The following is a 20,551-nucleotide window of genomic DNA, read 5'->3' as shown; positions in this document are numbered from 1 at the left end:
ACATAGCGGGCTAGAAAAAAATGGAAGAAACCATATGAAAAGAATCATGGCAAATAGGAAAATGCATTTTCCGATGTACCAGAGAGATCAACAAGCTATGTCAGTAATATGTATGTAAGCCCATTAGGGGCGTGACAAGTCGGGTAAAACTGTATTTACTAGAGTTTCAATCACACGTAGAAACACAAAAACGTCGTAGTCGGGCGTTACCGAATGCAGAATACTCATTCACATCTCATCAGCAACTTAGTAACCAAGTTAAGCTTTAAAACTAAAGAAAATGCAGTTTTTCTCGATTTACCACGCCCCAACTGGGCGTAGACACCTTATTTTTTGGACAGTTCGTATAACAAGCTAACGGTAACCTAACTTTAAAACTTTGTACAAATCCAATATCCTAATTCACTTTCGTTAAAAAGTATAAAAATCTGGTATTTGTACCACTGTACAATTGCTCAGCTGTTCGATCGCCATTACGCTCAGATTCTCTCACATGTCGCTCCGAGCCGAAAAAGCTCATGCGTTATGACGCTGGAATGAATACGTCGCGACGATAAGAAATGTCAAAGCTTGAATTAAAGTGCACACTTGGTGAAAAATACTTGAGTTGACTTGATTAACAAAATAAGAAATTACACAATGCGGGCGCATCGAACGATATGCTCTTGCAATACACGGCGCGTACTTTCAGTCTTTAAGATTCGCAACATGCAGCTGGCTCGCTCTGGCTGCCTTTCCAGTGCTCTTTTCCAGTTGTGCCAGCATGTTGTTATTTTTCTTACGTTTGCTTTGTCAGTTATAACTTAGACGGCAAAGCTGGCGGAGGCCGCGGCTACTGCGCTCTGCTAAACATAAATATATGTATGTACGTACATACATATGTATGTATGTATGTATTTACGGCAACAAGTTTTCAACTGGTGTTGAGAAAGTTCAACAGCTACGCGTGCGTCTCGGTCTCTCTTTCCCGCTCTCGCTCTCGCTCTCGCTCTCACTCTCCTCTCGGCGTGTCTGTGTATGTGTGCGCGTCAATGTATCGAGTTCGCGTTGATTGGGAATAACAACAATTTGGAAATTAAAATACAAAGATTTTCGTGCGCCTTTGCTGTTATGCCCCAATTGATTTGCACTTGCGAGCGAGTCGAAAGGAATACTACATCAAAGAGCGAACTAGCACCCATATAATAGAAACACATACATACATATTACACAAACCCACGAATTTTAATTTGCATATGTGTGTGTGTATATGTATAATTGAAAGCAATTCGCAAGAATCATGAAAACTTGTTCATAAAGGAATCAAATTGAATCTAACTTTAAGCTAATCGAACCAATTCAAAGGATATTCCGGAACCAAAAACTCTTGGCACATGGATATTACAGTTATTTTACCACTCACAACTACATATGTCGTAAGTTTTATATAAAAGATATATGTATGTACATATGTATATATGTATGTATGTATTTACTATTAAGATGTAATTAGTTTAGTTAAGTTTTAGTCTGCACAATCTACTGTGGCATGTCTATCTCCATCAATCGATTGTTCCTTTAATCATTCGCACTCCCATTCCAGTTCCGGATTCATTGTGTTTCGTACTTTAGAGATTTGCAACATGTGTATATCAGCGATTGACTCATCATAAAGGCGTAATTTAAACAGTTTCTAGCTGAGATAAGTCAGATTTGCAATCTATGTGTATAGGTATACATATGTAATATATGTAATATTACAAATCATTAAATCCGATTAAACATATGTATCTTTAAACAGAGCATGCACTAACATAACAGACGGAAAAGAAAACTAATACACTCTTTTAGAATAAGTAGAAAAATGTCCATTGAATAGCGCGGACAACTGTCTGCCACATCATATATAAGTAAAAATCAAACTTATTCAAGTTCAATAACTATTATTATTACTGTAAATTCAATTTCCTCATCTGCGGAGTTAAAAGAGTTTATTCCCGTGTTGTAGTGTTAATATTGGGTATGGCAGATCTGGTATAACAGAAACGCTATTATTTAAAGTGCTTTTACATGATGTACTGTTGTAAACCTTAAAAATTGTTTATAATAATAATACTGGTTTTGGAACTAGTATATACATGACTAATAGAATGCATATTCCAATCGAGAATCGACAAAATCTCTTTGCTCTTTACTCTATTTCTATAATCAAGACATACTTTTGTTAATTTTTCTTTAAAATGCATACAGCGACTTATTTCTGATGATATAATGTCTATTGAGTTGTGTAGAGGAACAAAACTATTATCAGTTGAATGGATTACTAAATAGATTACAATAGTTTATTGAGGCTTTTAGACTCTGTACATGAGCTGAAAGCATAGAATTCTCAAATGGTTTCATCTGAGCAGGAGCAAATCGATGACGAAGCTACAGTAATGCTATAAAGAGCTAAACAGACGAGACAACTAGCTCACGTTTTGGATGCTAAGCTTATTATTAATAACCGGATTGCCTATGGCGAAGTATATGATAGAAAAATAAATCGTTAAGTTACATTCCATTTGGAAACTGACAACAATAGTTCAATTAACATTTGATCTTTGCTTTTGTCATCGAGAGCTTTCATTTTAGGAATGAAAATAGATGTTTCCTTAGTTTTCACACAGGAATGATCAATGGTTTGCTGTCTATATCATATACATACATATGTATAGATTTGCGTATCTGAATACGAATTAATAAATAACACTCTAACACTATTTCGCTAAGCTCACTGCTGTCTGACACAGAATGCCAGAGACTATTTAATTCTGAAGGTAAAGGCTATTTGCGTTTGAAAGGCATTAGGCATATGATTTTCAAGAAGTTAGTTGGTATCTTTGACTACGTAAGAGAAGTGATCAACCAGCATAGCTATGCGGTGATCCGGTGATATCCAATATCCCAGATAAACAATAGACATGTTCTGTATATATTAGTGACCAACACAGTAAATCTGAATCGTAATCGGTATGTTAGGGGGTATGCCATGCCTCCTGTAGTCTGATACATACATCTCCGCAAACAGCGCATACACTGGTTCCCCACTTTCAGAGGATTCCGGGTAGATCAAATTATATTTATAATTAATTAATCGTTTATTATATAATCGTTTATTTAGATTTCTTTGTTTAATCAAACAGCTATTTTAGCAGTTACCTGGATAGTAATCCACCTGGTGGGTGTGTCGCCAGCACTTGAATGCGAATCGGAATCACCTGGCGCGCTCTTTTGTAGACTGTGATATTTACTATGCACACCTGTGCTAAAATATTCCCACTATTTTTATTTGTTTATTTTGTTGCTATAATCTTATCAGAAATGTAATTATAATTTGCCTTTACTTGCCGCGACTCATTTGTGGGAGCAATATATATATATATATATATATATGTATATATATATATATATTTATGCAGCCTTAATGTGAATAACTAGTGTTGATTACACCGAAAATGAACGATTAGATAGAATTTGTGTACATGTATGTATATTTACATATGTATACAGAGACACGTACATACACATAAACACGTGTGTATATACATATATACAGAGCAATAGCTATTGAAATGGATCGAAGGCGATTGTTTTGAAAATTAATTATGTGTATTTCAATTTATATGCTACCAATCCTTGAAATACAATTTGACAAATGGCATAATTCTCCCCTTAATAGAATTTCTCCATAGCGATCACAATTGAGCTTTATGAAAAAGCTCGCTTTACATGCAGCAACAACAACAGATAAACTCGTTACGGCTGCGACCTTGTGTGCTTATGGGTAGCTCTTAAAAGCGAGCTTTATTTGAAACTCCCGATATTATCCACAAGTTGCCGCACTGTTCGCACTTTCAGTGCGCACTTTGAAAAACTGTCAACAGCTGTTCGTTCTTGGTGCTCTTTTTTGCAAGAAACTCCTATAACTGCTCGTGAGAGAGTGGAGAGACAGAGAGAGAGAGAGAGAGAGAGAGAGAGAGAGCGCAAACTGACAGTTGCAAAACGGTTAAGAGTGCACGCTCTTCAATCGGTTAAAATTTCAACCGTTTGGCTTGCCGCTACGAGCAGAAAAAAGCTTTGGCCAACGCGGCGGTTGACTGGTTTAGTTACTATTATTAAACAAAGTGACGGCAACGTTGATGCAACGTTTTGGCTACGCGCTCGCGTTCGCAACTCGAATCGATCGTTGATCGGGGCACGCGCTATGTCAGTGTGCGTGCATGTATGTGTGTGTGTGTTTGTGTGTGCTGTGCGTGCCTTGTGCATGTGAAGTGTCTTTATATTCTGCGCGCTATCTTCTTCGGTCGACGACTGTGCGGTTATTCGGCTATTCGGCTGTTGTTGTCGCAGGTAGAAAGAAGCAGACGTAGCAAAACGAGAACAGCGTGGCAGCACTCTTGTTTCTCATGTTGTTGTTTTTGTTACATTTTCTGTTTGGTCTTAAATGTCACTGAGCGCTAAATATCCGCGTTGCGGCTTCCAGCAACGGCTTCTTGAAAGCTGCAACTTCCGTTAGTCACTGGCAAAAGTAAACAATGGGCAATTATTATCAGCAGACGTGTTGATTTTCCACCATAAGACTTTTCGGTTATTATTAACGGAATTATGCATCTGATGCGTGCGTGAATCTGAAAAATGCAAAAATGCAAAATATTCGTTAATTTTTAAAAATACTGCAATCGCCTAATAATAACATATATATATGTATATAATAATAACATATATATATATGTATATATAACATATATTTATGTACATACATACATATGTGTATGTATGTAGATACATATACATACATATGTGTGCAATTGCGATTACAGCTGGAATAAATATTCCATTTACATCCGCGCTTTCTTGTTGTTGCTGCTGCTGCTACTGTTTACATTTACAGTTTTTTTACACCATTGCAAAATTTCCTTTTGTGCCAAAAATTTGTTGTGCAAAGTTTTATGAGCTTTTGATATGTATTTTTTTATGTACATAAGTACATACAAATATCAGCGGCAAGTGGCTTATAAATGTACACACATGTATCTAAATGTGTGTACATTTATACATATGTATATGTACTTATATGAATGTGTGTGCTTAAATAAAAATATATAATTATTTAAATAAAACAAAAAAATATATATATATACCAGATATACGAGCTAATTGCACCAAAATTCTATTCGTAGCGAACAAGAAAGTTCGAATCAAAATAACAAATCTGCATAAATTGGATAGCAAAAAATTAATTTAAATTCTTATTTATTGAATTAAATCAAAAACTCTCTTAGCTAATATAGAGCGAGCCTTCGGTAGCCACATATAATCAACAGCAAAATGTTTTAAGCAATAAAAATTGAATTTATAAACAATTAATCCATAATTAAATACAAAGGAAACGTGACCAATTAAATTATGTTTAGTTACAAAGAATAGTAATTAATTTTTGATGTGCCATTTAACTTGTTGTCGCCTTGAGCCAATTTTTGAGAGCCTAATTACATCTGTATTTGTTGTTTAAATAGCTGGTGTAATGTGAACAACGACAAGAACAACAACAACAACAGCTGGAACGGACTTTCCGTATTGCAAATGAAAACAAAAAACAGAAACATAAACAAAATGAATTTCTCTCGACGACAAGCAAAAACACCAAATAATAAATACCAAAAATACCAAATAATTAAACAAAGCTACAACAACAACAACCGCAACAACAACAGCAGCAGCCGCAGCAGCAGCAGGAGTATTGTCTAAAATGTCCCAGCCGAATGCACTGAGCGGCAGCAGCGCTGCCAACGCAGAGGCGCAGCAGCTGCAGAGCGCGAGGACAGCGACGCTGACGTCAGATCTGCAAAATATGCGAGTGCAACGTCATCGCCGTAGCATTTCCGAGCTGATGGCTAGCATGGGTAAAGTCCAAATTCAAATTGTCATAAATTTTCCTAGGGAAATCTACTGATAAAGTCCCAATTGAATGAGCGAAATCACGTGGATTAGCAGCGATTTTGTTGTTAATTTCCAGCTGATAAGTAGCATTACAGTTGCCCAAGCATTGGTGTTTTCCGGTTATCAGGCTATCCGGTTATCCAATCTATGTACTATAACGGAATGGTCCTTAAATATTCTGTTCGAAGGACAGCTCTTCATATGAAGGAGAAAAATAATGGAAACAAAAACCTAATTAGATAATTACTTTCGTATAACTAACTATAACTATAACTATAACTATAATTGGAAATGGAGGAATTGCAAGCCAGTTCCAAGTGTATGATATATCCCTATTAGAGTATTCCCGATAATATATTACCTGGAAATATCTCTATTAGAATATCTCTAACTTAACGTATTCCCAAAAGTCTCAGCTGCATTTGGGTTTTGGTCACAATTTGTCAGCACTTTTGTGTTGGCTGTGCTCCGAAGTTTCTCATGGTTAGATCATTGCACAGAGAGCGTTCCAGGTGACACCGACATGCTAAACCTGCCTTCGTCTATGTTGGACCAGTTTTGTTTTCTGCTTCGAGCGGCTCTTGTTCATTTGCTAGAATTGTTTCACTGTAGTAGTTGACCGGTTTGTTTAGCCGGTTTGCTTGTGAAAGTGAAAAAGAATTTGACTCGCATTGGCACCGAGATGCGCCATCATTTGATCTTGCTTTGTATGCTAATGCGTTGTGGGTGTGAGAAGCACACAACAATAAATGTGAGAATATAGATATAAATCAATGTTGAAAATTTAGTTAACTTGGCTAAGTGTCAGGCCAACTTTGACTGCTCGTTTCCCCTATCTCTTCGTATAAATATAAAAAATCTCTCTTTACCTGATAAGCCTATATATATAAAAACACATATACCTTTATATATATGTGCACATCTATAATAAAGTTTGTTATCAGCAATTGTCAATTATCAACGATTATAGTGTCATAAAATGCTGATAAACTGCCACATGGGCCACATTTTTAGTGTATTATAACATCTATTTAAAAGTTTTCGATAACTCGACAAAAGGGTTTGGAAAAACAAGCAAATATTTGAGTTAGTTTTTCATATAAATTGATGAACAGAATAATGTATAATATACATTTATAAGAATGATAATTATAGTTATAATTAATATAAAAATAAGACTGGAATTATAAGTACATTTTTTATATTAAGCTAAAGTTTGTAAAGTAAAAAATAATTAGTAGTACCGAAATCTTGACATTAAAATAGCAATGGAATAAAATAAATAGCATGTTATTTGATATGATGTAATATGATATACGAAAATAAACAGTAAGCAGAAATTAAATGCCATCAGTGCGGAGTGTGTGAGGAAAAAGATAAAATATTTATTTTTCCGTTCAGTGAATTTCTTAATTCTTACTTATATGCGGCACTCGTAGATTATTTACTAAAATCCTTGTAAGTTTTCATAGACAAACTGCTTCGAATGTTTCAATTCGTCTCTTTATTTTATAATATGCATTGAGTTCATTCTTAATGCAAGTCATTTTCATTATACAAATATCTATTTCCGACAATTTACAAAGCAATTATTTAGGCCTTGCCAGCCAGGTTATATACGTATATATATTATATAACCCTGGAGTTTGGTCGTAGCTTTCGCCTCACGTGCCTACGAAGCTTTGCGTGTCATTCAAGACGATCCCCTTGCCAAAATGGGGGCGTGGCGACTCTAACGGCACCATTAGCAAATTATTCATAACGCTCAACTCACAAAATTGTGAATGCAGCCCACATTACAACGAGCGTTTGCTTATGACTTTAGACAATGGCGAATCACTGCAACAGGAAGTTTCGATTTCTTTCGGTAGTAAGCAGATAATCGGGTTGAAAGACCTGCTAATTGCAATCGATTTTATATATATTTTTAGATATTTTTATCAGCTCACACAAAGAACCTCAAATTAAATCAATTCAAATCGAATCGATGCATTCAATGTGAGTCATGCAACAAATATTTTGTAAATGCACTACAAAATATACCCAAAACTCTGTGACGTCTGTTGTACAGAATAAAAAAAGCATAATAAAAATTAAATGATAAAAAACTACAGACTTGGTTATAAAGTTTGAATTTTATCGCATACTACCGGCAAATAGTTTTCTTCTTCTTTCGTCTTTGCTGATAAACATTTTGTTTTTGGCGCATACTTCTATTTTTTATCTTTTCCGCCTTTTCATATGTCACATCATATGTATATGCTTATCAGGAATCGCTGCTCGGCGAGCTTTAGTAACTTACCCACAACAACACTTAACAACCTCATCATCGCCAGCCTGTTAAGATGTGTGAACGAGCATTTAGCAACGGTTTAAGCAATGAAAGTGAAAAAGACGTCACGCTGAGAGCTCTTCAAATATTTACTTAATTGGCGTTAAAGCTGGCGTGATCCAGTTGAGTCTGGTCGACTACGAGATCTCCTGATCCCTTCCAAGAACTCATGTTTCAAAAATTCTTCTGCGCTCTGCTAACTTCGCAATTGGGGCAGCGACTGCGCCTGGGCTGCAAATTGATCTATGTTAACAGAACTCATTTGAAAAACAAATTTGCTCGTGGATGGACTATTGTAATCAATGACAATGAAATAGTTTACGAAATAGTATAATTGTTTCGTTAAAAGTAATGAGCTCATGTAGTATTCTTGATCGATCGATAATCAATTTACGGACGTTTTGAATGTTCGATTCAACTTATACAAATGTTTTAGGTAATTGTAATTAATACCTATTACGACCGCAGGTGTAACATGGACTGTCTTCAAGTTCATCTGAAAATAAATAAACGTTGCACAGAATGACTGTGGTGGAGTTCTGGGTGTTGACTGCCCAAGTTTGTCTATATATTATTTCAGCAATTGCATCTTCAAAATTGCAATCTCTCGAATATGCTTTGTCATCAATACAAGAGTTTGCAATTTACGTCTGAGAGCTTTCATTTTAAGACATTTAATGGATTTATTTCGGAATTGAATTGGGAAATCAGGTCATGATCGCTTTGGTAAAAGATAAAAAATCGATAACTATTCCCGTTTATATCTCCAATATCTTTAGGGCTCGACTCTCCAAATTGTATATACATATACATATATTCATGCATATCTTATATAATTTTGGATACCGACTATAAGTTTTATCGAATTCCCCTTTAAAGGTCAGATTCAAATATGCGAATCAGTTGGCATTTTTTATTTTCTATGAAATATTGAATATTCATGTCGTTTTATTTAGCACCGTTAAGTCAATCACAATTTATTAAATCAAATGTTTGGCGACTTTCCTATATCCAAGTGTACCTACATACAGATATTATTGCTGATGATCATCTACTGATCAAGAAATACGTACATCTCCCGCTACGACTGCAATGTGCATTTTCATCAAACAAAGATAATAAACATTTCCTGTACAAGCTGTAATAATTAATTAAACTCGTGTTTTTGAACCCAATTAAACTTAACAGCCTTACAAGATATTTTATGATCGAGAACCTCAATGCCAAGAAACAGCCTCAAACTGACACTCAAACTACCAAGCATTATAGCTCCGTCGAACTTGAACCCAGGACATGGGAAAAATACATATTCATATACATATACATATACATATACATATACATATACATATACATATACATATACATATACATATACATATACATATACATATACATATACATATACATATACATATACATATACATATACATATACATATACATATACATATACATATACATATACATATACATATACATATACATATACATATACATATACATATACATATACATATACATATACATATACATATACATATACATATACATATACATACATATACATATACATATACATATACATATACATATACATACATATACATATACATATACATATACATATACATATACATATACATATACATATACATATACATATACATATACATATACATATACATATACATATACATATACATATACATATACATATACATATACATATACATATACATATACATATACATATACATATACATATACATATACATATACATATACATATACATATACATATACATATACATATACATATACATATACATATACATATACATATACATATACATATACATATACATATACATATACATATACATACATATACATATACATATACATATACATATACATATACATATACATATATATATACATATACATATACATATACATATACATTTCCTAATTTCCTTTCTAATAGCTTTATACATTTACTTAGCTGTCATATATTTTCTTTTTTTATACCCTGAACCCATTGAAAATGGGAAATCAGGGTATAATGGTTTTGTGTAAAAGTATGTAACAGGCAGAAGGAATCATCGCAGACCCCATAATGTATATATATTCTTGATCAGCATGACGAGCTGAGTTGATATAGCCCTGTCCGTCTGTCCGTCTGTCCGTCCGTCCGTCCATCCGTTTGTCCGTATGAACGCCGAGATCTCAGAAGATATAAGAGCTAGAGAGCTGAAATTTTATGTGCATACTCGTGTATACCATACGCAGTACGAGTTTACTTTATTTTTTCGATAACGCATCCGATAACTTTTTTATCGAGAATAATCGAAAAATGTTGTTTTTTGAGCCTCATCGGAGTACTATTAGACGTGGAGACTTCAGATTTACTGTGTATATAGGTATGATGAATACAAACATTTTGTAATCAACCGATTTTGGATACCACGCCCCCTTCGCCCCCCAAGTACTAGAGACTTGTGCTTTGGAATGTACACACATTTTGACCATATAATTACGCCCTAAAATTTCATTAGGATCGTATGTTTACAAACGAAGTTATTCACCAACTAAATTCTCATATTATTGCCCACACTGCAGCGCAGCCCAAGCGCAGTCGCTGCTTACTGCGCAGTTAGCAGAGAGCGGGCGCGTGAGGGTGGATGCATATGTATGCATGTGTGCGTGCATAAAAGAAGTGCAGAATGATAAGCATATCAGCTTGAAGGGTTCAGGGTATCTCCTAGTCGAGCAGTCTCGACTAGAGTCTTCTTACTTGTTTTATTTATCAGTTAAGCAAATAGAATTCAGGGCTACATAGGAGTAGCGCTCCCATTTATTTCTATCTATGTTATCTATCAAATATGAATATCTACTCCATATATCATTGCATAGTCAAATACTTTGATTGAAAACGCATGACAAGTGTGCTCTATGTAACCAAACCCAAAAAGGTTTCCACTGTTTTTATCTGTGAGAAACAAATGGAATATTATAGCCTGACCTCTATGGACCTTATCGGGGAGCTGAATTTTATATTTATTGACTTAATGTAATTTGAAATTGCGTTTATCAGTGATTAGAACATTATTATGCATGTCAAATTTTGGTATATATCTGCAATACTTTAAGCTAGTCAAACTTTTACCTTTAGAAAACTGAAGTCATGTCGATTCGGTGGATTTGTTTTTGATGAAAATTAAATATTTTTTATGGTCTATGTACGCTCTTATCAAACCTAGCCGAACCCTCCTTATCAGCTTAAAAACGTATGTATATGTACTACTTTTCAGAGTTTGCCATATGCGAGCCACAAATAGGCCTTGAATTTTGTAGCTGTACGATAAAAGTCACTGGCACTGACACACAACTCAGCAAAGAAGTAATTTCTCACTAAAATCGTAGAATATAATGTAATATGAGGGATATATGAGGTTGTAAAATTGTAATCTAATAAGAAAAGGTTACTGATGATTATAAATATTATTAAAAAAATTAAATTGTTTAAAATCGCACAAGTGCAACGACTATATAATTTTGGCTCCCATTATTAGATTTAGCTAGCTACAAATGTGTAGCATGAAAATTACATTGAAATTTGAGTATTTGTTTAAGCACAAGTCTCTGGTATTTGAAATGAATATTTGGATGGATTTGGGGTCGGTATCCAATCGATAAAATATCTTTGATTATAGAAAACAGAGCTTATTTTCGATAAGATTTCTTATCTAACAAATTAAAAGAAATTATGTGAATGTTCTTTATTTTTAAAATACTTGCCCGTGCTATATACGTGTTCACAAAAATTAGCAGACAGAGAGAGGGACAGGGCTAAGTGGACTCAGCTCATCGCCTTGATCAAGAATAAATATATATGCCTAGAAAGCTCAATGTGTTCTTAGATCTTATTGATTTACAAATAAGCTCCCGTACAGTTTGGGGTATCCCTTAGTCGTGCAATCACGACTAAACTCCTCTTATTTATTTTCCATTGCATACTTGACTTATTTGAAGTATCATTAAATTAGATAAGACTATAAATGAAACTGTACACCTTTGTCAAAGAAAGTAGTACGAGTAGTAAAGCAATTCTGTGGGCTTCAAGCTGTCATCAGTGCTCGTGCACTCATGCTTAAGAGCTGAGCAAAGTCAGCACAGTCACATTTAGTTGAAACAATGAACAGAATTTAGCTAATTAAAAGTGAGCAAGTTACGCGCAGAAACAAAAACTACTCGTGTAAATATGAGATAAGGCAGAAAATACTTATATACAAGTATGTGGGCGGCGGTCTGCTCTACATAAAGTGGGTTGCATACCTCTCAGAATAGCGTGTAAATATAAGTAACGTTACGCTCACGTCTGTCAAAAAAAAAATATAGATAAATGTATACATACAGCATACAGCCCACAATGTAAAGCTCTGGCTACTTTACAATGTAAAAAGCCAAATCCGAACTCCTCCCCAGTCCCCAGACCTCAATCCTATTGAGCATCTATGGGACTTACTCGAGCGTAGGATTCGGCAGCACACCATAAGGTCTAGGAACATGCTGATGGAGGTCATGATGGAGGAATGGGGCAAAATAACGGCAGAGGACACTAAAAAGCTGGTTGACTCAATGCCTCGCCGTTTGGTCGAGGTGTTAAAACAAAAAGGGTATCCTACAAGATACTAACAACTAACAACTTCCTGCGTTGTACGCAGCAAACTTAAAGTGTACGCAGACTTGTGAGGTGTCATTTTTTGCTTATATTTTTTGTTTATAGTTTTTTTTTTTTTTTTTTTTTTTTTTTTTTTTTTTTAATGTTAGGTATAGTTTTAATAAAAAAATAAAAACATAATTATGTTAATAAATAAATGAAAATTGTTATAAAAAAAAAATTATTGCCTTAAGTCTTCTATATTCAATATAATATGCATGTAAACTTAGAAATATGGGTTTGTTTGCAAGTGTACGCAGAGCTCTGCAAGCAAGTGTATATTATATAATTTTTAGATAATTTAATTCTACCTGTCAATTTACAAAAGAGATTAAAATAGTTGATTAATGCTCCTTTTTTTATTGATATTAGAACTTTTTATACAACGAACCCATTGAAAATAGGAAATCAGGGTATAATGGTTTTGTTGAAAGGTATGTAACAAGCAGAAGGAGACGTGGTAGACTCCACAAAGTATATACTACATATATTCTTGATCAGGTCGTCGAGCTGAGTCGATTTATCGATGTACGTCTCTTTGTCCGTCCGTACGTATGTATGAATGCGCTGATCGCAGAATATATAAGAGCTAGAGAAAAACTATTGAGTTTTTCTCTAAAAATCGGAAAACATTCCCGATATTTCATTATCGAATGAAACCCTTATCGAAAGCTGGTTATTTAAATATATTTCCTACACGTTTCGAGCTAGAGATTCCAAATCCATAACCAGAGAGCTCTCTGGTTAGTGTCCAAATTTAAAACATATATTCAGATGCATTTTATACAATTTCGGTTTCTTATATAATTCACCCCACCCCTATAGTCACCTCTTTCCCATAAATTTGTAAATGGCGTATTTCGAATACTAGAAACATGTGTTTTGGTATAAACACGTATTTTACTGTTGTAATAGCGACCTGAAAATGTTACGAGCCTAGTTCATCAACAAGAAAAGTCATTAAACAATTAAGTTTCCATAGCAAGCCCGCACTGCAGCTAATGCATGCTTATGCTTGCATCCCTATGTTTTTCTGTGTGGGTGTGTGTACATATGTATGTTTCTTGTGTAAGCAGAAATGCCAAAGTCTCTCAGAGACAATAATACTGAATTTAACGATTGATAGTGATATATTTTATATTATTATTATCATATTGCTAACGTCTTTATCTACATTGTTGGGGTGATTGTGAACCGAACAAAGAGGCTGAGTCATCAAATGCTTTTAGCGATACTTGTCCCATTACAGAAACCAATTTGTTGAGTTGCGCTCATTCACTGAAAATATTTAGTGTCCCCGTTAACACTTTGAAGTACTCATTACAAATGCTATTTTTATATAAGACTTACTATATTTAGAAACCGTTAAAAGCTTTTTGCAATTCATGAATATTTCTTTCTGTTGCAGTTGAATATCCTGCGGATGACGTGTATAGACCCAGTCAGTTCGGTGGTTATATCAATCGTGGCTATGATGATTTAGATAGTTCCTTACTTTTCGCACAATACGAGGCAATGAATGATGCTAGGAACAGTGGGGCCGTGCCGCCCTACACGCCCCACGGCCATTGCGATCCTCTGGCGGGCGATGATGGAAACGATGGGGCTGATTCCGAGCATCACGATGAGGGGGACGATGTATTCAAGGACTGTGTCGACGATGCCATAGACGAAGATGAGCAGGCACATCACAGTCGCTGCCTGCCCGAGTTTCAATTCTCGATGGTCGATTCGGAATATGATGAGACGCTGGCGTTTCCCGATTCTGTAACGATTTTATCGACTGTGGGCGATAAACCGGTGCTGGTAGAGCGCAAAGAGACGGACGACGATGATGAAGAGTTCGATGATGAGAATAGCGTGCTTCTTCGCCAAGAGATACCATTCATCAGCATCTATGGGGCGAGCGTGAAGTTCAACTCGTTTCAGCGCAAGGTGTTCATACCGGGCCGAGAGATACATGTGCGAATTGTGGATACGGAGCGGAGTGTGACGACTCATCTGCTTAATCCTAATTTGTAAGTGTGACTGAACAGATCAGCTGAAAGGTGGACAGTCCCTGGGGTGCATGAATGATCCGTTTTATTTCTGATGTTCTATGTCTGATTGAATGATAGGTCTAAGGCATTTTTTTGATTACTCATGACATCTTGCTTACAGATACACCATCGAGCTCACGCATGGCCCTTTCAAGTGGACCATTAAGAGGCGCTATAAGCACTTCAATTCCTTACACCAGCAGCTTAGTTTCTTCCGCACCTCGTTAAATATACCGTTTCCAAGTCGAGCGCACAAGGAGAAGCGCACCACCTTGAAGGCCGCTGCGAGTCAAATGGCCGATGAGTCCACTTTGAAGGATCTGCCCGCCCATACCAAAGTCAAGCATTCCAGCACTCCAATTAGCAATAGTCAAAATCGCACAAACAACAACAACAACTTCAATAGTAGTAGCAGTGGAGATGGAGCTGGCACTGGAATCGTGGCTAATATCATCAGTCCCACCCACAGTTCTATCCTCGCCAGCTTCACGCCGCGTCGCAGTCAAAGGAAACACAAGAAAAAGAAAAGAAAACTTCCACGTTTTCCCAATCGTCCGGAAAGCTTGATCACCGTGGAACATTTACCGGTGCGGATCAAACAGCTGGAGGACTATCTGTACAATTTACTCAATATTAGTTTATATAGATACCATCACGAGACGGTGAGTAGACTGAGAATGAGATATTTAGTTATAGAAAGATTGAATTTGACTTAGACATTGAATGAATATTATATTATATATTTAATTGAATTCACTAGTTAAGATGAGTTATGGTAGGTAAGGTGAAAGGTTTGGCTGGGAAGTATGTGTGATCGTTTTCTCTTTAAGCTACGATTCACATCCTAGATGAGCTCAGTCTAATGTTATTCGCATTCACTTTACAGCTTAACTTTGTGGAGGTATCTAATGTGTCATTCGTCTCCGGTCTGGGCATCAAGGGCAAGGAGGGAATCATATTGAAGAGGACGGGTTCGACGAGGCCGGGCCAGGCGGGCTGCAATTTTTTCGGGTGCTTTCAGCGCAATTGCTGTGTGCGGTGCAATTACTTCTGCTCGGACGTGGTCTGCGGGACGTGGCGCAGCCGCTGGTTCTTTGTGAAGGAGACGTGCTTCGGCTACGTTCGGCCCACAGATGGCAGCATTCGAGCAGTCATCCTGTTCGATCAGGGCTTCGACGTCTCCACGGGCATCTATCAGACGGGCATGCGCAAAGGCCTGCAGGTGCTCACGAACAGCCGCCACATTGTGCTCAAGTGCTGGACGCGGCGCAAGTGCAAAGAGTGGATGCAATACCTCAAGAACACGGCGCACACCTACGCCCGCGACTTCACCTGCCCCAACCCGCACATGTCGTACGCTCCTATGCGCGCGAACACCCAGGCTGTCTGGTACGTGGATGGAGCCCAGTACATGGCCGCAGTGGCAGATGGCCTAGAGGCGGCCACGGAGGAAATCTACATTGCCGACTGGTGGCTCAGCCCCGAGATCTATATGAAGCGCCCCGCTCTGGACGGCGACTATTGGCGACTGGACAAGATCCTCTTGCGCAAGGCCAAGCAGGGCGTGCGGGTGTTTGTGCTGCTCTACAAGGAGGTGGAAATGGCGCTCGGCATCAACAGCTACTACAGCAAGTCCACACTGGCCAAGCACGAGAATATTAAGGTACGACATGTGCTTGAATTCGAATTTCCATAGTTCCCTTTCATTATTCATATTGTTTCAGGTGATGCGACATCCGGATCATGCGCGTGGGGGCATCTTGCTGTGGGCGCACCACGAGAAGATTGTTGTGATAGATCAGACGTACGCATTTATAGGCGGCTTAGATCTGTGCTACGGTCGTTGGGACGATCGCTCGCATCGGCTGACGGATCTGGGCAGTATTTCCACGGGGTCAGTTTCGGGCAGCACGCGACAGACGCCAAGCGGCTTCTTCAACAAGGAGGATGAGGACTCGGCCTTTGGCTCACGCAAGTCCTCGCGCAATGCTCACTACGAAACGCCATCCGCCAAGGAGGACACTAGCACTCAGCCAGCTCACGAGGAGCCCAACTTGGCGGGCATGGAGCTGCGAGTGCTTAAGCCTGGAGACCGCCTGCTCATTCCAGACATGCTCTCGGCAGCCTCCAGCGAGCTGGCTCTGGAGTCCACAGCGCTGGAGGGCATGAAGCTGAACACACCCGAGCTGGAGCGCAGGAATATGCTCGATCGCCTGAAGAACAATGCAATGAAGGGCGCACGCAAGGGCAAAGACTTTATGCAGCGATTGACCACGAGCGAAGTGACGGAGAGCACAGAGACGGAGCCGGAGGCAGGAGCGGGTGCTGCCATCTATTGCATAGAAACAGCCGAAACAGCGATGAGCAAGGAGGATATGGCACAAACCTCCAGCTCAGCAGCAGCAGCTAGAGATGGAGCTCAAGCTGAAGCTGGAGCTGGTGCGGGGTCTGAGGCTGAGGTTAACACACAGATACGCAGCGAATTTTATGGCCAGGCAAAGTATTGGTTCGGCAAGGACTATTCTAACTTTATACTCAAGGATTGGATGAATCTGAATGCGCCCTTCGTGGATATCATCGACCGCACCACCACGCCCCGCATGCCCTGGCATGACGTCGGCCTCTGTGTGGTCGGCGCCTCCGCTCGCGATGTAGCCCGCCACTTTATACAGCGCTGGAATGCCATGAAGCTGGAGAAGCTGCGAGACAACGTGCGCTATCCCTATTTGATGCCCAAGAGCTACCACCAGATTCGACTCAATGCGCAGTTGCAGCAGCTGCAGCAGCGGCGTCAGCAGCGAGTCACATGTCAGCTGCTGCGCAGCGCTTCGGCCTGGAGTTGCGGCTTCATCGAGCCGGATCTGGTCGAGCAGAGCATACACGATGCCTACATCGAGACGATTACGAAAGCCCAGCATTATGTTTATATAGAGAATCAGTTCTTTATCACAATGCAGCTGGGCTTGGGCGTCTCGGCAACGTTCAATGTGCGAAATCAGATCGGGGAGACACTCTTCAAACGTATCGTGCGTGCCCACAAGTGAGTTACATAGTTTATAGAATGTACAAAATTTATAAAATTTACAGGATTATTAAACTAATAAATCATTGATTCATTAGATCGTCTAATGAATCTTTTACACATAGGATCTTACATTCATCGATCTGTGATATATTGGAAGAGTAGGAATATTTACCTATATGTAAGAACAGTGAACTAATATTTATGATTTGTGAACTAGATGTACACAATCTTTGATATAAAAGGTGCATATTTTATATATAAATATTAATATATAATATCTGTTACCTAGTAAGATATATAATATGTAGGATCTGTTATGAATTGTATTCTTTGGAACAAAGTCTGACCTAATTTATCTGAATTTGTTTTAGGGAACGCAAACCGTTTCGTGTCTATGTGATAATGCCGCTATTGCCAGGATTTGAGGGTGATGTGGGCGGGAGTACGGGCATCGCAGTGCGTGCTATAACCCATTGGAACTATGCATCCATATCCAGGTCCGTGTCTATTGTTACTAAAGTAAGGAATTCCATTCTTTATATGGATATTTGGAAATTCCTTGCTTATTCTCTTACAGAGCTTTTACTCTGTCTCTCACCCTAACTGTATCTTTCTTCGTCTCCGTTTCAGAGGTCGCACTGCAATTTTGACACGCCTCCAGGAGGCGGGCATCACACAGCCCGAGAACTATATATCCTTCCACAGTCTACGAAATCATTCCTATCTAAATAATACGCCGATCACGGAACTGATCTACGTCCACTCCAAACTCTTGATTGTCGATGATCGAGTCGTAATTTGTGGCTCGGCGAATATCAACGATCGCTCGATGATTGGCAAACGGGATTCGGAAATCGCCGCCATTATCATGGATGAGGAGTACGAAGACGGACGCATGAATGGCAAGAAGTATCCAAGTGGAATCTTCGCAGGAAGATTGCGAAAGTATTTGTTCAAAGAACATCTAGGTGGGCTATCCAGAGATTTGGTATCTCATAGATAACTCCTATTGATTGCTCTCTGTTCCAGGCCTATTGGATCCGGATAGCTCGGTGCGCTCTGACGTTAACGTTAGTGATCCGATTTGCGATCAGTTCTGGCACAATACCTGGCGTCGTATATCGACGAGAAATACAGAGATCTACGACGAGGTGTTCAAGTGCATTCCGACGGATTTCGTGAAAACCTTTGCCAGTCTGCGCAAATATCAGGAGGAGCCGCCGATGTCGAAAACTGAGCCAGAGTTGGCCGCCAAGCGGGCCACGGAAATTCAGGTGGGATTTTACGTGCTGTACCAGAGATTTACATAAGGAAAGGAGAGTAGCGTGGGGGAGAAAATTATAGAAGTAGAATTATTGGAAAATCGTTTGCCAATTATTTTTAGAATCTCGCTTAAATTTGGCAGACCGATCTCATGAGTCTTCCTATGTTTTTATTTTGTAATATTTATAAAAAAAAAAGCTTTGTTAATTTTCTGAAATATATTTCTAGGGTCATCTGGTTAATCTGCCTCTGGAGTTCCTCAATAAAGAGGTGTTAACGCCGCCCGGGACCAGCAAAGAGGGCCTCATACCTACCTCTGTATGGACATAGTCTGCCAAAGTCTTTAAGACGTATCAAATATAGTGAAATTATCAAAACTGGTTGTAAGTACAGTTGCCACCAAAATTCAGGATGCGCATTTTTAGGTTAGATTTCTATTTATGCAACCCACCAAAATGCGCTTAGACCTGAAATCTTGCTGTTGCTACGTCAAATAAAAAAGGAATTGTACATACATTTACATATATACATATATAGAACATACATGTAATATTGTTTGTGTAGTCGTCTGTGTTCTGCCTTACAGCTAGTTAATTTATTTTATGGTATATCGACGTACCCCTATTACGATTAAGTTTTGTTTGTTAATGTTTATAATATTAAAAACAGTATTCTAGACAAACTAAAGCGCAATTATACAAGTTTTTAATACATTTTTATTAAAAAAAAGTCCAAAATACTTGGAAAAACTTAAGATTTATATTTTATATTAAAAATAACAATAAATATATAAAAAAAAAAATATTTACAATATTAAATACCGTAAAGGTAGGTGGCTGTTAAAAGTACCAAATGATCTCGAAACATATGCGACTACCCCTTTCAGAAGCTCATTGCTACAGCTCTACTGTTAAATTAACACGAGCATGTTAAGTGCACTGTTAAAAGGCGTGAGCATTGAACACGAATGAGTGATAATCGGAGTTTTTTAACAGTGGCGGGCTCTCAGTTACATTAACACTTTTTGATTGCGACAACCCCTGTTAATTAACCTCTTAACACCCTAATACTATGTTTTGGATGTAGAACATGCATATTAATAAGAAATTAATACATTTTTGTAATTGAAAAATAAATATCTACTAATACTGTGTTTCGATTAAATGATTTCCAATCAGCATCAAAAACCAACAGTAAAAGGTACC

At 37.8% G+C, this 20,551-nt stretch overlaps 1 protein-coding gene across 2 annotated transcripts; it reads left to right on the top strand.

Moving 5' to 3' along the window:
- Positions 1 to 623: 623 nt before the first annotated feature.
- On the top strand, positions 624 to 20,057 carry Pld (Phospholipase D). 2 transcript variants are annotated; one of them, XM_089261025.1, is made up of 9 exons: positions 624 to 1,415; positions 14,428 to 15,037; positions 15,180 to 15,720; positions 15,945 to 16,721; positions 16,783 to 18,098; positions 18,455 to 18,580; positions 18,714 to 19,051; positions 19,113 to 19,357; positions 19,575 to 20,057. In XM_089261025.1, the coding sequence occupies exons 2-9, from the start codon at positions 14,535 to 14,537 to the stop codon at positions 19,674 to 19,676; spliced, it is 3,948 nt and encodes a 1,315-aa protein (XP_089117151.1). In that variant the 5' UTR covers positions 624 to 1,415; positions 14,428 to 14,534; the 3' UTR covers positions 19,677 to 20,057. The 2 variants fall into 2 exon arrangements, with proteins under 2 accessions (XP_089117151.1, XP_089117150.1); XM_089261024.1 differs by lacking the exon at positions 624 to 1,415 and adding an exon at positions 5,550 to 5,924.
- Positions 20,058 to 20,551: the final 494 nt, after the last annotated feature.

Source organism: Drosophila navojoa, chromosome 5 (genome assembly GCF_054131105.1).
Source record: "Drosophila navojoa isolate 15081-1374.11 chromosome 5, UAZ_NAV_1.0, whole genome shotgun sequence".
Taxonomy (NCBI): Eukaryota; Metazoa; Arthropoda; class Insecta; order Diptera; family Drosophilidae; genus Drosophila; species Drosophila navojoa.
Note: the sequence above shows the minus strand (reverse complement) of the source record. Positions and strands in the feature narration are given on the sequence as shown.

Excerpts from the sequence above, each read along its gene's own strand:
- Pld (XM_089261024.1), top strand. The coding sequence starts at position 5,771 with ATGTCCCAGCCGAATGCACTGAGCGGCAGCAGCGCTGCCAACGCAGAG. Across the intron at positions 16,722-16,782 it reads CCAAGCACGAGAATATTAAG|GTGATGCGACATCCGGATCA; the intron begins GTACGACATGTG and ends ATATTGTTTCAG. Across the intron at positions 18,099-18,454 it reads CGTATCGTGCGTGCCCACAA|GGAACGCAAACCGTTTCGTG; the intron begins GTGAGTTACATA and ends AATTTGTTTTAG.